This window comes from Natrix helvetica (genome assembly GCF_964273705.1).
Source record: "Natrix helvetica genome assembly, chromosome: 5".
Classification (NCBI taxonomy): domain Eukaryota; kingdom Metazoa; phylum Chordata; class Lepidosauria; order Squamata; family Natricidae; genus Natrix; species Natrix helvetica.
This window is the reverse complement of record NC_138551.1, coordinates 146,276,696-146,293,398: the sequence shown is the minus strand read 5'-3', so window position 1 is coordinate 146,293,398 and position 16,703 is coordinate 146,276,696. Positions and strand designations below refer to the sequence as shown.

The window sequence follows — 16,703 nt, the reverse complement described above, 5'->3', positions numbered from 1 at the left end:
ATAGCAATAGCACTTAGACTTATATACCGCTTCACAGTCCTTTTACAGGCCCCTCTAAGCAATTTACAGAGTCAGCCTCTTGCCCCCCAATAATCCGGGTCCTCATTTGACCCACCTCGGAAGGATGGAAGGCTGAGTCAACCTTGAGCCTGGTGAGATGTGAACTGCCAGCAGTGGGCAGTTAGCCTGCAATACTGCATTCTAACCACAAGGAAAGAAGGAAGGAAGGAAGGAAGGAAGGAAGGAAGGAAGGAAGGAAGGAAGGAAGGAAGGAAGGAAGGAAGGAAGGAAAGAAGATAGCAATAGCACTTAGACTTATATACCGCTTCACAGTCCTTTTACAGCTCTCTCTAAGCGGTTTACAGTGTCAGCCTATTTGCCCCCAACAATCTGGGTCCTCGTTTTACCCATCTCGGAAGGACGGAAGGCTGAGTCAACCTTGAGCCGGTCAGGATCGAACTGCTGACAATCATCAGTCAGCAGAATTAGCCTGCAATGCAGCACTCCAACCACTGCTCCCACCACGGCTCTTGATCCAAACCCGATCCCAAAAAGGAGTAAAGATGGGGAGGGCCCAGGTGGAAGGCACGCAGTCAAAAACCATTGGACATGAATCATCACATCCCAAACGAAAAGGAGATAGAAGCCGGTGCCCCAGCCTTGCCCTGTGGCGGAGTCACCTAAGAGGAACTGAACCGGGTGTGACCTGACTTCCAACCTCAGCCTCCCCCCACCCCACCCCCCTGCTCCCCGACCCGCAGGCTTTGCGTTCCATCAAGCTGTTATCCCTCCACTCTCACTCTTCCTGGAGCCTCGCGGGGTCAGCCGCCTGCCTGCCTTTCATCCCGAGAGCATGAAACTGCCCCGGGATTGGAAACTCCAAGTACTTCCCTAGCTCGGGAATCCTCTCTCTCTCTCTTGCAATCACCGACACGGATTCTGGTTGGCTGGCAGATGCCAGAGAGCCCCCAAGAGAGAAAAGGAGCTGCAAAGAATCGGTAGTAAGCGTTTTGAACTTTAAAAAAGGGAGGAGGAAGCAGATTTCTGTGTGACAAGCGCTATTGGGGATCGGTTGTTAAGGTGCAAAACGTCTGAATCCGACAATCCAAGTGCATGCGAACCGCCTGTGCCCAGCAACTCACAATAGCCTGTGCTTGGCATGGTGGGCATCACAAACTGGCCTGAAAGTTTGCCACCTGACTCCTTCAGGGATTTCTCAGCCTTGCCGTGCCAATTAGAAGCGCCAGCCCTGTAGCCACCGGCCGGGCCCGCCGGGCCACTAACAAATCCTTCTTCTTCTTCGGCCAGATTGTTCTGTTATAAACTCTCCAGGAAAGTCAGTGTCTGTTCTGTCACAATGAAAACCAGAGTAGAAAGGACAATGTCACAAGGAACGTGCCCAGAGCAGGAACGAAAGCACCGAGAGAAGGAAGAACACCGTGCTGCGAATCCCACATTGCAAACAGGCAAACGGAGAGACGTTACGCCAGAGGAGTGGCTCCCACTAAAGTTTTTAAAACAGCAGCGCACTGAAGTTGCAATTTCTCCTAAGAGGGCCTTACATAGACTCCGGTAAGAGTCTCAGAGGAAATGCCAGCCACCTGCTTCTGCCAGCTTCATGCCATGCTCACCACCCACTAAAATAAGGATCGCTGCCCCTCTGCTATTCAGGGAAGAGTCTTCAATCTGCATATGGGGAGGGGATGGAGGTGGGGCAGGTGGATCGGCAATGCCCAGCACTCTGCTTTCCCAGTTCGAATCTGTGCCCCGGCAATTCCTTGCTGTGGAGTCTCAGCCAGACCGGGGCATTAATGCAAGAGTAAATAAGTTTCTCCTTGCCTCTTTGCTATCACTTTCCCCTGGGAGGGGTCAACATCCAGGAGAACCTTCAATCCTAAAAATTGATGCTGTCTTTGAAAGCCTCCATCCCGCCCGCCCCCCTTCCCTCCCCGTTCCCTCTCTCCAGGGAAATCAGTCTAAAAGGGGCTAATGGAACAATATCCCTTCTTTCTTTCACTCATTCTCTTCCTCTCTCTCTCTCTCTCTCTCGTGCGCGCGGGCTCTCCTTTTTTTTTTTTAATATTAGCATTTGTGGAATTTATTCCCAAACTCTCCTAATCTTTCGTACACAACCATTTGATTTGCATAACCCAGCCCCCTCTCATAAAAACTGGCTGCTAGTTTAATTAAAAAATGTAAATTTGCTGTCATCTCGGGGCCTGGTGAATTAGGACGACATCGGCATTTTTTATTGCTGAAGACGTCCAAATTGATCCGGTCTGCAGTGAACCGGCGGGGCGTGTGCGCATGTCCAAAACCCGGGACCGGAGGCAGGATCGGGACCTTCCTAGGTTTAAAAGAAGAAGGAGGAGGGGGGGGGGGGAAAGGACACTTTTTTTTGCTAGTTTTAAACCCCCTTTTTCTTCTTCTTCTTCTTGAAAAATCAGCCATTCCATCAATGTGGAAATGATTGTATCGGTGGTGGCCCGACCACATCCTGAACGAGTCGGGCGGTTGTTTTGATGATGTCGCCCTTGGGAGTTGCCAACTTGTCTGGTGCTACCAGATGAGAAGGCAGCTTTCCCCTGCCCTTACGTACGTCTCCCGGGCCGGCGTTTTTCATCTCCGGCTTCTCCCCACGGCCCAGGACTGAACTGTCACTCGGCATCATTTGGATAAAGCGAGAACCCAATCACAAAGAGGTAGCCCTCGACTTAACAACAGTTTGTTCAGACCTACGGTTCGAAGTTGGAACAGTGCTGGGGAAGAAAAAAGGGACCGAGGAAGCCCCTTTTTTATACTTATGACCGTCGTAGCATCCCCACAGCCATGTGATTCAGCGGTGGGTTGCTACCGATTCGGGAGAGCTAGTAGTGGAATAGTGGAATAGGGACAGCAGGCTGGCCATGCCCCCTATTCCGTTCCCAGTCACCCATGCCGTTGCATGTTTTTTAGTCTTTTTTCAATTTATAGGCAACTGCGCACGCGCAGCGAACCGGCAGGAAACACTCCCCCCCTCCGATGTGAGTGACATTCAGAGGCTCGACAGCCGACTCCTATTTATGACGGCTGCCGTGTTCATTTTGCGACCTTCCGACAAGCAAAGTCAACGGAGAGCCCAGATTCGTTCCACTACATTCGTTCCATGGCAGTCGTTAAATTAACCGAGGTGGCAAGGAAAAGTCGTAAAACGGGACACATTCACGTTCCGCTGCAAATTGTTAAACTAACGGACGCGGCAAGAACAGTCGTAAAACGGGACACATTCACATTACACGGCAAATTGTTAAATTAACCGACACAGCCAGAAAAGTTGTAAAACAGGACAGATTCACTTAACAACATTAAATTTTGGGCTCAACTGTGCTTGTTGAGAGCTACCTGTAACTGAACGCAACTCCCATCCATCCCCTCGGTTAGGTCAGAGAGCATCCTCTGGAAATAAAATGGCAGGGGATATAAAACAGAAAGGCTGTTTCATTCACTCTTCCCAATTTTTCCTGCAGGAGCAGAATTCAGCCTAACCCTGCTGGGGGAAAAAAAATAAAATAAAAGACAGGAAAATTGCTGGCCCAGCGTCTCTCTTTTAGAAGGAAAGCGACTTCGGATGGGATGGAGAGGTCGTGAAGACCGTGAACAGTAAAAACAGAGTGGGAAGGGACCTTGGAGGTCATCTAGTCCAACCCCCCCTGCTCACGCAGGAGACCTGTACTAGGGATTCGAACCGCCGAACTGCCAACCTTTCTGATCGACAAGCTCAGTGGCAGAAAGGTCGGCAGTTCGGCGGTTCGAATCCTTAGTACAGGTCTCCTGCGTGAGCAGGGGGGGGGTTGGACTAGATGACCTCCAAGGTCCCCTTCCACTTAAGTCAGGACATGGCTGTTTGGGATGTCCCGGAGAAGAGGCTGGGGAGAGAAGCAGCTGCTCCATTGTCCAAAGGAGGAATTTTTCTCTTTAAAGGATATAAAGATGAGCAGGTTCAATTTGCATTCTTCATGTAGCCTCTCTCGTTGTTGAGGAACCATCCCGAAGGCATCTATCTGGTCAGGTTGAGAGACAACATGTTGGATGGACTAAGGCAGGCCTTGGCCTGACCCACCTCAGCTGGCCTTTATGATCTCTCCATCCCATCAGAAGTCTCTACCCCTCGCAGGAATAAAGGTAAAGCTTCCCCTCGCACCTATGCGCTAGTCGTTCTCAACTCCAGGGGGCGGTGCTCATCTCACTTTCAAAGCCGAAGAGCCAGCGCTGTCCGAAGACATTCTCCGTGGTCACGTGGCCGGCGTGACTCAACGCCAAAGGCGCAAGGAACGCTGTTCCCTTCCCACCAAAGGGGGTCCCTATTTTTCTACTTGCATTTTTTTTTTTTTACGTGCTTTCGAACGGCTAGGTTTGGCAGAAGCTGGGACAAGTCGCGGGAGCTCACTCCGTTACGCGGCGCCGGGGATTCGAACCGCCGAACTGCATGACCTTTCTGATCGACAAGCTGAGCGCCTTAGCCACTGCGTCCCTTATCCTAGGCATGCAAGAGGATCCCTATATATTAAAGACTCCAAAATCCATCTCGAGGAGGAGGCTTTTGATGCCAAGAAAGGGAGAGCACCTGCTTTTGGGAGGTGCATTAAGATCTTCCTCCACCCTGGTTTCATCAACTCCATTAAAATGCATCTCTACGGCTAGATGCATGCTCTTATCCATGTTGCTTAATGATCGTGCCGCTCTTTCGCTCCATATTTTTTTCCCTCTTATTAAAATGTTTTTGAACGTTAACCCGAAAAGCCATTACGAAAGCGCCTAATAAGTTAACCGGCACGCGTAACCCATCAAAAGGCACCGGTATTATATAGAGAAGTATGTTGTGACGTTAGAAAGCCCCACCTGCCAAGGACGTCGTGTCCTTTGGCTTCCTTGCCCAACTTGGTGGCCTTAAAGCAATGAGCCCTCCCACGAAAACATCAACAGGGCGTCAAACGCAGAGAGTAAAAGACTACTACACAAAGCTGTCTCAAGGGATAGCCCTTGTTGCGGTGGACATCTTTGATGGACAATTTAACCACCCCTCCATCTGAGCACTGTTTTAATCTGGACACATGGAACGAAGTTGAATTTCACACCGACGACAGATTCACACAGGTAGGGGCATCCGTAGAAAACCGGTAAGGATCTGCGGTTTGATATCAAACGAGGCTTAGTCTCTCTAAACCACACAACCACACACACTCCCCCCCCCCCCCCCCAAAAAAAATGCAGGGCTGAAATTAGGAAAGCATGAATTAAGTCTCAGGAAGACCCCTGCACTAGAAACACAGAAAGTCGATTCCGTTCCTTTTTGAACGAAAGGCGGAGAGAAGAAAATTAAGGAGGTTAAAAAAAGAATAATAGGAAACTGAGTGAATATGCTATGAAGATAAATTTAAAACATTCCCTCTTTTTAATAGACAGGTGTCCACTGTTAATTGACAGCCCAAGAACCCCCCTCTAATCCTTACACTTTTAATACGAATGGTGGAAGGACATAATGTGAAACATGTACATTTTAATGCGGGATGTACACAAACGCACACTTTATAGGTAGACCAGGGGACTTCCTCAAAAATGTATTAAAGTACTGCAACGCACCGGAGTTTCTGACTTTCCACGGGGGGGCTACTAGCTTCCTTAAATTCAGTATCAAGGGCTGTTTTCATCCAGCCCTCCCCCCCCCCCCAAAAAAACATAAAATAATAAAAATGGTTAGGATTCAATTACTTGCAGAAATATTTTACAACGGAAGAACTGTTTTGAAGAGAAAAAAAATCATATTTACTCCACGTGGGCAATAAAAAGTATCAGATGTTGCACTGGCCAAAGAAATTATTTTACCCAAGTTAAACATTGACCCAAGTTGTTTGCATAAGTGATCCTATTTCTCCTGTGTAGCAGGAGGAGAGAAGGTGCATTGGGCACTGAATCCCTTCGGCCACAAGTGTGTGTGTGTGTGTGTGTGTGTGTTGCATTTTTGCTGATAAATAAAAAAGGGAAGCAGTATGCTCCCTCCCATATTTGGGAATACCAGATGCTTTGACAAAACGCTTTGTCTGTCTGTCTGTCTGTCTGTCTGTCTATCTCCCCACTGAAAATAGCTTTTTGAGATATAGTACCAAACATCCCATCTTCACAGCTAACGAAAACACAGATGCTGCCGAGTGAAAACTGAATTCTTGTATAAAAATTACAAAAACGAAGCGGGGGAATATTCGCACACCTATGTGTATAGATAGTGAGGACTATCACACCCATTTCACACGCTCCTTGAAAATTACGTTTGCAGGGGGGAAAAGTGGAGAGCGCCGGAAGACGGCAGAAAGTCTCGGCCTGCTTTTTAAAAAGTAGATTAATAAAGAGTCTTGCATTTAACGAGTTGCCTAGTCATGCGTGGTAACTAATACTGCCACAGAGGTTGAGTAGGTGGACAGGAAGAGAAGAGGACAGGTATTCCTGTCCTCATTCCACTAATCTCTTTCCTACGAGCATCTTCTAAAAAGTTCTCCATTCACAGAACGGTAGCACAGGATAGAGGCAAACAAAAACAAACAACAACCCCAGTTTAAGAATTCTAGTGTGGCTTTTGTGTAAAGTTAAGACCAAGAGAATCCACATCAAGTAATTTGCTTGCATCCTAAAAGTAGATTCATTTGTCCTTGGCGTAATAATTCTGGGGTTTTTCCCCCCCCTTCTTCGTCCACCTGACACCTTTTCAGCTCCGAAGGCTGCACTTGTGTTGCAAGTGACTCGTGGATGCTGACAGATCCCCCACCCCACCCATGGAAAAAAACATCAGGGGGACGAGGGATCTCAGTGGATCGGCTGACCCACAGGCCTAGTGTCCTGCTAACCTCCATGCCGTCCCCGGGGGCTCGGCCAACGTCTTCCAACTTCTAGGGAAGATCTATAAACGCAAAGACTTCTGTTCCCAGCAGACACACGTGGGAGGCCCACTGGTGGGGTTTTTTTTCTGCCTGCGTGGAGAGAAAAGCTTTAATCAGCTGGACACCAGCTGTCTCGGACTTCAACACGATGGCTTGTGGCTATCAGAACAGGGGTCACTGATCTACTAAGTGGGGAGCTAAAGGAAGGTCTTGAGTGTAAATTACGATTGCAAACTATCGCCAAGGATCTTAATTCCGAGCCTTAAGAAATCGTACTTTTCTATCAAACCCTTAAAATTAAAAATCCGACATAGGAAACCAGACTTTTCCCCTTTAAATTCATTTTTCCCCCCCAGCTTCTTAGTAAAACAAGAGCAGTGCCCACACACAAATACACACACCCTTAAACGAGTACATATCAAGCCTACACATTAAGCCCTTGACCTAATAAAAGGAAAACATAAAATAAAATAAAACCACACACACACACACGCCCAAGACTGGATCATTCTAGAAGCAAACATTTCAAAACAATGCATATTAAGTCCTTCCTGGTGCTTTTAATTCCGGGCATGATACAGCGATAATTAAATAAAATTAAAGTTTTTTTTTAAAAAAAAATTAAATGCACAAACACACACACAGATATATAACCTCCATTCTTTTTAAAACCAAAATAACAGGTGCAAAGTTGAGGCCAGTCAATCATCAACCATTTTATTACAACTTATGAGTTATGAAGCAAATACCAAGCAATTGTCTCATTCAAGCTGGATCTCTGGGCATCTTAAGTTGGTTCGGCGTATGTCCTAACTGTAGTTATGGTTGTTGCTTTTTTAATTGGGGGGGGGAGGGGGTGCAGAATGAGAAAAATAAAGGCAATGTGACAACAACTATTTTCACCGCCGATTTGTTGCTTCTTAAAATGTTGCGCTCTTCCCATTCGTAATTGCAACGGGATAAAGATGAGCAGATTGTAAAAAAAAAATAAAAAAATCTCTCCTTCACACACACACAAACACACACACACACACACACACACACAGTGCCCCCTCCACACCCCTGCTGCCAAGAAAAGGGGACCGTGAGAAGATGGCTGTTGTCCCCAAATCCTTGGGGTGGTGTTAAATTCAATTTGTTTTGGGGAAGGGATCTGTGGGGTTAAAAAAAACACCACGAAAGTTGTCTTTAAAAAGTTTGGAAGTCCACATCCACGTTGCTCGTTTCGGGCAGGGTCATTAGAGGGAGAATCTCAGGCAGGGACCAAAACAAACAAACACTTGTTAGGACAACATCGAAATTGGGTCTTTGGTGTGGCCCAGGGTCTTCGGCCAAAATCGTTCTTCCAAAGGCAAGCCTCTGGTACGGATTCCTCCGCCTTCCCACACACCCCATGAAGGAAACCCCCTGTAAACTCCACTCGGGGCTGGGCCGTGGGAACCTCAGAAGGCCAGAGCCCCCCCACCCCCCCCCTGCTCTGTTGCAGCCTGAATGCATTGCAACCTCCTGCTCTGACCCAGCTATCATCCATTGCTCCAAAGAAGAAAAGTGGGGAAGAGGGAGCTGGGAGAATTACCTGGATGTCTTCTCTCCCCACCCCCCCACACACACACTTCTAAATTTCACAGGGGAGAGGATGAAAACAATGGAGCCAAGGTGTTAGCAAAGGCTCATTAAGTGTAATAAGCAGCCTCCTCTCATCCGTCAGCAGCTTGTCCCAAATAAATTAAAATTCCTTTCCATTTAGACAGCACGCCACGAACCTGACAGGCTACCTTTACGGACAGGATGGGAGAAGCTTACAGAAAGAGGAAAAAATAATTAAAAGAGGGAGAGGGAGGGGAAAAATATGCACAAAGGGAAAACAGACACGCACAGAGAGAGAGAGAGAGAGAGAGAGGACACAAAAGCCAAGGAAAGAGGCAAACGTGTATGCTTTTGAGAAAAATACACAAAATAAACTTCCTCATTTCTACTGTGAGCTGGATCTCTTCTCTCTCTCTCTCTCTCTTTCCACCACCCCAACTCTGGAAATTCACACGGGCTCCTTGCCCTCCTCCGCCACAAAGTAAACAAAGCCCACATTCTGACGTGCACCGAAACCTTCTTTTGCGGCCACCTCTCTCTAGGGTCTATTAAAGCAGGGAGGGAGGATGGGGAGGCCAAAGGCAGCAACTTCCGTAAAACTGAAAGAAAAGTGAAACAGCACAGGTGGCTTTTCACCCCCACCCCCACCCAGTCCTTCTTTCTGCTCCTTTCCTTGGCAAGATTCCCCCCCACCCCCCAAGAGCTTCTCAACAGACCTCCCCCCCCCCTCTTCTCCGGCAAGTGACGAGCTGTCCATTACTTCTCCGGCAAGTGACGAGCTGTCCATCAACAATCCATGTCCTTAAAAAAAGACACCTGCAACTAACTTTTTCTACCCACCTCCAGGCCCTCAGTGCGCTGGAAGCAAGGGGGGGGGCGAGTTTTGGAGGAGAAGGGATGGGGGGGAAAGGATTGAAAAGAAAAGATGGGAGGTTGGGGGAGAGAAGGGGGAGAAGGAAAGAAAGAAAGAAAGAAAGAAAGAAAGAAAGAAAGAAAGAAGGGGAGGGAGGGAGAGAGAAAGGAAGGAGGGAAGGGAGGGAAGGGAGGGAAGGAAGGAAGGAAGGAAGGAAGGAAGGAAGGAAGGAAGGAAGGAAGGAAGGAAGGAAGGAAGGAAGGAAGGAAGGAAGGAAGGAAGGAACAGTGGTGGGATTCAAATAAGTTAAGAACCGGCTCTTTGCCCTAATGATTTCTTTCAATAACCAGTTCATCAAACTCCATAGAAAGTTAACCACCAGTTCTCCCGAAGTGGTACAAACTGGCTCAATCCCACCACTGGAATGGAGGGAAGAAGGGAGGGAGGGAGGGAGGGAGGGAGAGAGAGAGAGAGAGAGAGAGAGAGAGAAAGAGAGAAAGAGAGAGAGAAAGGCCAACAACTGACAAACCCCTGACTGCAACACGAAACCGATCAGCTGTGCTTTGCGAGTTTGAGTTTTTTTTTTTTTTAATTCAACGAAAAGAGAAACTATTTATAGAGCTCGGAGCTCCGGCGCTGCGAAAGAGGCGCTCGCAGGAGGATTTTAAAAAAGAAAGAAAAAGAGAAAAAAGGAAGGAAGGTGGGGAAGAGGGAGACCGGCAACGAAAGGCCGTGTGTGTGTGTGTGTGTGCGCGTGCACGTGTGTGTGTCAAAAAGAAAGAAAGAAAGAAAGAAAGAAAGAAAGAAAGAAAGAAAGAAAGAAAGAAAGAAAGAAAAAAAAAGGAAAAAAGGAAGAAGGAAAAAAAGGAAAAAAGAAAGGAAAAAAGGAGAACGGGAAAAAAAGAAAGGAAAAAAGGAGAAAGGAAAAAAAGAAAGGAAAAAAGAAAGGAAAAAAGAAGGGAAAAAAAAGAAGAAAGGAAAGATAAGAAGAAAACCAGCCGCTCCGCCACCGCTTCGATCGCCCCCCCCCGCACGCACGCTCCCCCCCCCAATTCAGACTTTCGCTCCCCTTCCCCAAAGTAACCAAAGCGGGGGGGGGGGGGGTTTAAAAAAAAGAGAGAGCAGGAAAAGCAGCCCCCCCCCCCAAAAAAACCGCGCCGCACTCACCATAGTCGGAGAGACGAAAGCCGAATTGACTGAAATAATCAACTTTCATGCTACTTGCGTGGGGGTCTCCCCGAGTGGCAAGCTGGGCGCAAAGGCACGGAGGGCATCGCCTGCTTGGCTGGGGCGGCCGTGCCTGGGGAAAGCCGCTGGGGCACCGGCGAGTAACTCGGTGGCGGCCGGGAGAGAGGAAGAGGGAGGGGGCGGAGGAGGGGGGGCGGCTGTCAGCGGGGACGGTGATTGGCAGGCGGGCCCGGCCCCTGGCCACGCCCCCCGACCGGCCTCTCCCCCCACCCCCTCCCACCCCCTTCCCCACCCAGCGGCGGGGCAGGTGGAAGCGGCGCGCCCGGCGGCTCGGGAGTCCGCGCCTGGCTGGCCCGAAGGCGAGCGGCAGGGGACAAGGGGCTCCGCCGCCGCCGCCGCCGCCCCCCCAAAGCCCACCGGAGGTGGGGAGGGGGGATCCGCCCGCGAAAGAGCGAAAGCGGGCGAGAAAGCAAAAGCGAAAGTGAAGCGCGGCGGCGCTGAGCCCGATGGATTCTCACTCGCTCGGGGAGCGAAGGGATCCCGCAAGATCTCCGGGAACTATCTCTCGCCCCCAACACTCCCCCCCCCCGCCTCAGATCTGGCTTCCTAGGTGGAGTGTGACTTTTCTACCTTCTTTCTTTCTTTCTTTCTTTCTTTCTTTCTTTCTTTCTTTCACTCCTTCCTTTCCCCCTCTCTCCCTCTTTTTCTTCCTTTCTACGTCCCTCTTTCTTTCTTTTCTTTCTTTCTCTCTCCATTCCTTCCTTTTCCTCTCTCCCTCTTTTTCTTCCTTCCTTCCTTTTTCTTTCTCTTTCTTCCTTTCTCCATTCCTTCCTTTCTCCCCCCTCTCTTTTTTTGCTTCCTACCTTCCTTTTCCCCTCCCTCTATTTCCCTTTCTTTCTTTCTCTTTCTCTCTCTCTCTTTCTTTCTTTCTTTCTTTCTTTCTTTTTCTCCATTCCTTCCTTTTCCCCTCTCCCTCTTTTTCTTCCTTCCTTCCTTCCTTTTTCTTTCTCTTTCTTTCTCCATTCCTTCCTTTTCCCCTCTCTCTCTTTTTCTTCCTTCCTTCCTTCCTTCCTTCCTTCCTTCCTTCCTTCCTTCCTTCCTTCCTTTTTCTTTCTCTTTCTTTCTCCATTCCTTCCTTTCTCCCTCTCTCTTTTTTTCTTTCTTCCTACCTTCCTTTTCCCCTCCCTCTATTTCCCTTTCTTTCTTTCTTTTTCTTTCTCCATTCCTTCCTTTTCCCTTCTCTCCCTCTTTTTCTTCCTTCCTTCCTTTCTCCCTCCCTCTTTTCTTTCTTTCTTTTTCTTTCTTTCTTTCTTCACTCCTTCCTTTCCCCCTCTCTTTCCCCTTTTCTTCCTTTCTTCCTTTTTCTTCCTTTCTTTCTTCCTTCCTTTCTTTCTTTCTTTCTCCATTCCTTCCTTTCTCCCACTCTCTCTTTTTGTTTCTTCTTCCTTTTCCCCTCTTTTTCTTTCTTTCTTTCTTTCTTTCTTTCTTTCTTTCTTTCTTTCTTTCTCCATTCCTTCCTTTCCCCTCCTCTCCCTCTTTTTCTTCCTACCTTCCTTCCTTTCTCCCTCCCTCTTTTCTTTCTTTTTCTTTCTTTCTTTTGTAGGAAGTTAGCACCCACCCCTCTCCTAGAAAAATGAGACATTCTCCATTTCTTATCCAGGGGAATATAATATTCTGTCTTTTCAATATTTCCCAGGATATTTCATTTATTATTGGAGAGGGGTGAATGCTAACTTCCTACACTTGATTTCTTTCTTTTTCCTGTCCCAATATTTCGATTTGTCACCTTTTAGGGCAGCAAGATCAGGCCACGGGGCAGATCGCAGGCAGAATTAAAACGTCAAAAAAAGGGGCATTGGAAACGCCAAGGCTTAGCAACTATATCTGAAGCTGGCAATGAGATGGTGAAGGGATAATTTTTTCCCCTCTTTCCTGTTACCTGGTTGTTCTTCCCTATCTCCCCTTTCTTTATTTTTTCTCTTTTTTATATATATTTCTTCCTTTTTCCCCCGACATGGGACATGCTTAATTTTTTATCTATTGATAGCTAGATAAGAGAGACAGAGTTAGAAAAGACAAAGTATTAAAGAGGAGAGTTGTTAAAGAAGAGCATTACTGTTATTATATCAATATATTATTACATTATTATTATTATTATTACTATGAGATGAATACTAAAGCAAAGATTAATATTATGACTGTTTAAATGTGAGTGCACCCCGACCACACTGTTCAATGAGAGTTGGACTGAATGTCATACAAATAAAATAAATAAAACTTGGGATGGGGGTGGGGGGATACGCCAATGTGAGGTCACCGAATGGAGAGTGGCAGATCAAAAGCGTTTTCCCGATCTACTGGAACAATTGAAAACGGAGGATGGTGGAGTCAAGGAGGTTAAACAGGTAAAAAAACAGAGTTGGAAGGGACCTTGGAGGTCATTTAGTCCAACCCCCTGCTCATGCAGGAGACCTGTACTAGGGATTCGAACCGGACGAAGCAGTGGCTGGAGCTAAGCAGCCCCCAGGAGAAAAGAGTTGGCAAAACAGCTCAGTTCAAATTGGATCTGACCGAGAAGGAGGCTCAGCAGAAGCACCTCACTGAGGACTAGGAGCATGGGCTTTGCAAGCAGAGGGAAGACCTGCGAGAGTGCAAGGCCAGGGACTGGCGCCTGGAGGCTCAGTGGGCTGAGATGCTCAGCCAGTTCCAGGCCAGGATGCAGCATCACTGGAACGAGGCCCTCCGGCTCTTCGCCACCAGCGGCTCTTCCCTCCAGCCTTCGCCCAAAGCCCCCCACCAGGAGGCTGAAGCAGACCCCAAGTGGGAATTTCTGCCCCCCTCCAACCCCCACAAAAAGACCCCAAAGGGGGAGACTCTCTGCAGCAACACAAGCGTCCATTGCACGTGTCCAGCCCAGGAAGTGTAATTTGAGGATCCCTGATTTAGTGCAATATAAAAAATGCAAATAATTTTTCTGTGGACCTCCATAATTTTCTCGTGGACCACAAATTGGTGACCACTGGTTTAGTCCAACCCTCTGCTCAAGCAGGAGACTGTATACCCGTGGTTCTCAACCTGTGGGTCGGGACCCCTTTGGGGGGGTCGAACGACCCTTTCACAGGGGTCACCTAAGACCATCGGAAAACACATATTTTCGATGGTCTTAGGAACCGAGACACCAATTTTATGGTTGGGGGGGTCACCACAACATGAGGAACTGTATTAAAGGGTCTTGGCATTGGGAAGGTCGAGAACCACTGCCCTATAACATCCCAGATACATGGCTGTCCAATCTCATCTTCAAAATTCCAGGCGGCTTCTCCCCTTGGTTAGTTTCCATCCATTGCTCCTTGTCCTGCCCTCGAGTGCTTTGGAAATGGTAGGCCTAGGGCAGGGGTGTCCAAACTTGAGAACTTTAAGACTTGTGGACTTCAATTCCTAGAATTTCTGGGAGTTGAAGTCCACAAGTCTTAAAGTTCTCAAGTTTGGACACCCCTGGCCTAGGGGATCTTAGTGATAGCAGCAAGAGAGAAAGGACTTCCAGGTCAATGAATCTTCAAGCGTGGAGAAACGAAACTGGCTCCCTTCCAGAGCTCCATCCTAAATCACCGCTGCGTTGCCCTGGCCTTTAATTGGGGTGGGGGTGGGGGGGGAAGATAAATACCAACTTCAGTGGAGCTGGCAATTTCTTTACAGCCCTAGTCTAACTTTCTAGGTGTCACTTCTCTGTTTGGTTTTCTCCCAGTAACAGAGTTGGAAGGGACCTCGGAGGTCATCTAGTCCAACCCCCTGCCCACATCCTAGGGATTCGAACCGCCAAACTGGCGACCTTTCTGATCGACAAGATCAGCGTCTTAGCCACTGAGCCACCTTCTGCTCCCTCCTCTGCCCAATAAACCTCTAGAAAGAAAAATGGGTGGGTGGGCGGGAGAAGGCTGGAATTCTGACCCCAACAGCCTCTCCCCCCACCCGTCTCTTTGGGAAGGCTGAAGGAAGCCTTTTGCCAATTGAGGATGGGTAGACTTGGCAACGGTTGCTGGCCACGGAGAGATGTTTAAACAGGATGTTTAAAAGGAAGGGGAGTGGGGGGAAATACCAATTTAAATCAGATAAATAACTTGGCGCTTTGTTTTGAAGACAGAGACTTACTGGTTCAACTCACCTAGGAAGCATGCCTCACGTTCTTTAATTCTTTTACAAAGTAAAGATAAAGGTTCCCCTCGCACGTGTATGCTAGTCGTTCCTGACTCTAGGGGGCGGTGCTCATCTCCGTTCCAAAGCCGAAGAGCCAGCGCCGTCCAAAGACGTCTCCGTGGTCATGTGGCCGGCATGACTCAATGCCGAAGGCGCACAGAACGCTGTTACCTTCCCACCAAAGGTGGTCCCTATTTTTCTACTTATATTTTTTAAAGTGCTTTCTAACGGCTAGGTTGGCAGCAGCTGGAACAAGTCACGGGAGCTCACTCGGTTAGGCGGCGCCGGGGATTCGAACCGCCGAACTTCCAACCTTTCTGATCGACAATAAGGTTTTCACCATACGCACTTTTCCCTCCCTCCCTTTCCCCCTGCCTCTCTCTCTTCCCTTCCCCACAAAAAGAGAGACCCATGCCCTCGTGCCTCCTGAATAGCCCCAGATTGATGTCCACAGAAGGACAGGGCACTGGAAAGATACAGGTTGATAGATGGAAGAGTATAATTTAAAACTAGTTAAACGTAGTGAAATTTAGTGACAATAGATATAGTTAAATAAATAATTGATAGTGATAATAATGTATACAATGTGTAGTGTTATGATAAGTGATAACTGGATATGAATATTGAATGGTACCCATGAAAGGAACATTAGAAACCCTTTTGGATTATATATAAAGGTTAATAAAAAAAAAGAATTAAGTTAGATTCAGTTAAGTCTTGATTATTAGGGGGGGGGGAATGATATGATGCAGGATATAGTCAAATAAAGGAGGGATAATGATAACAATGTATATATATGTATGGGTACAAGATAAGGAAACGGGATGTAAATTGTAAACAGTGATTTGGAAAGAAGGATTAGAAAACTTTGTTATTAAATATTATGGATGTTTAGCCAGAATAGGACATAAGGATTCAGTGTTATTGGAGGATTTTAGAAATAGTAAATGAAATGCTGGTATGTGGTTCTGTATTAAATCTTGGTATATTTTATGATGAAGGACGTTTAAACAATTATAGTCAAATGAAAATGGAGGTATGAACATGTATAAATATCCGAGTTAAAATACTCGAGCTAATATGAATTATGTTTGTTGGCTGTGGAAGAGATGCACGGAAGCCTTTCGGTAACCAACCGATACGCTTTCTACAGTATGCAAAGAAGGATGTGTTGTGTTTGTTTTGAATAAAATAAATAAATAAAAAAACTTTTATATATATAAAAAAAGGAAGGACAGGGCAGCTATGGCGATGTGGGTTTTGGGTTTCCCTCTGTCGCCCAGCACGCATACTCTCGGCAGCTCACGTGTGAAAAGGCAGCAAAAGGATATACAACTTCCCTCCCGTGGACAACCCCCCCCCTCACCCCCAGTCCTCTGGTTTACGTTTAAATATGGATGGAGTTTAACCAAGCACAAAACCACTCTTGCAAAACTACAGGCTGACTGACTCTCCTTAATGGCCAGACCACTTGAGAAGTTACTTAGCTATTAAAAGACTGTGCCACTGACACTCCCCTGCCTTGAATGGGCCTTGGATCCAGCACACTAGCCTTAAGTGAGAGATTGGGGGGGGGGGGAGAGAAGAAGAGGAGGAGGAGGAGGAGGAGGAGGAGGAGGAGGAGGAGGAGGAGGAGGAGGAGGAGGAGGAAGTGGTAGTGGTTGACATGAAGGGTACTTTATACCATTTAGAGGGTTATTTCGCTGTTTGGTTCTTTTTCTCCTTGGTTCTTTTTCACACATTAGGAGGGAGGAGAGAGGGGGCGGAGGGACAGACAAAGAAGGAAGGAAGGAAGGAAGGAAAAGAAAGAAAGAAAGAAAGAAAGAAAGAAAGAAGAAAGAAAGAAGAAAAAGAAAGAAAGAAAGGAAGAAGAAAGAAAGAAAGAAAGAAAGAAAGAAAGAAAGAAAGAAAGAAAGAAAGAAAGAAAGAAAGAAAGAAAGAAAAAGAAAATATTTGTAGCTCAGAGTTGGCAT

At 47.3% G+C, this 16,703-nt stretch overlaps 1 protein-coding gene across 1 annotated transcript in view; it reads right to left on the bottom strand.

The window, feature by feature from the left end:
- CASZ1 (castor zinc finger 1) overlaps positions 1-11,604 on the bottom strand; it is a 149,209-nt gene extending 137,605 nt beyond the window's left edge. The window contains exon 1 of the mRNA XM_081955524.1: positions 10,516-11,604. Within this exon, the coding sequence (XP_081811650.1) occupies positions 10,516-10,564 (49 nt within the window). The 5' untranslated portion in view covers positions 10,565-11,604. The remainder of the gene's footprint in view (positions 1-10,515) is intronic.
- Between the last annotated feature and the right edge of the window lie 5,099 nt (positions 11,605-16,703).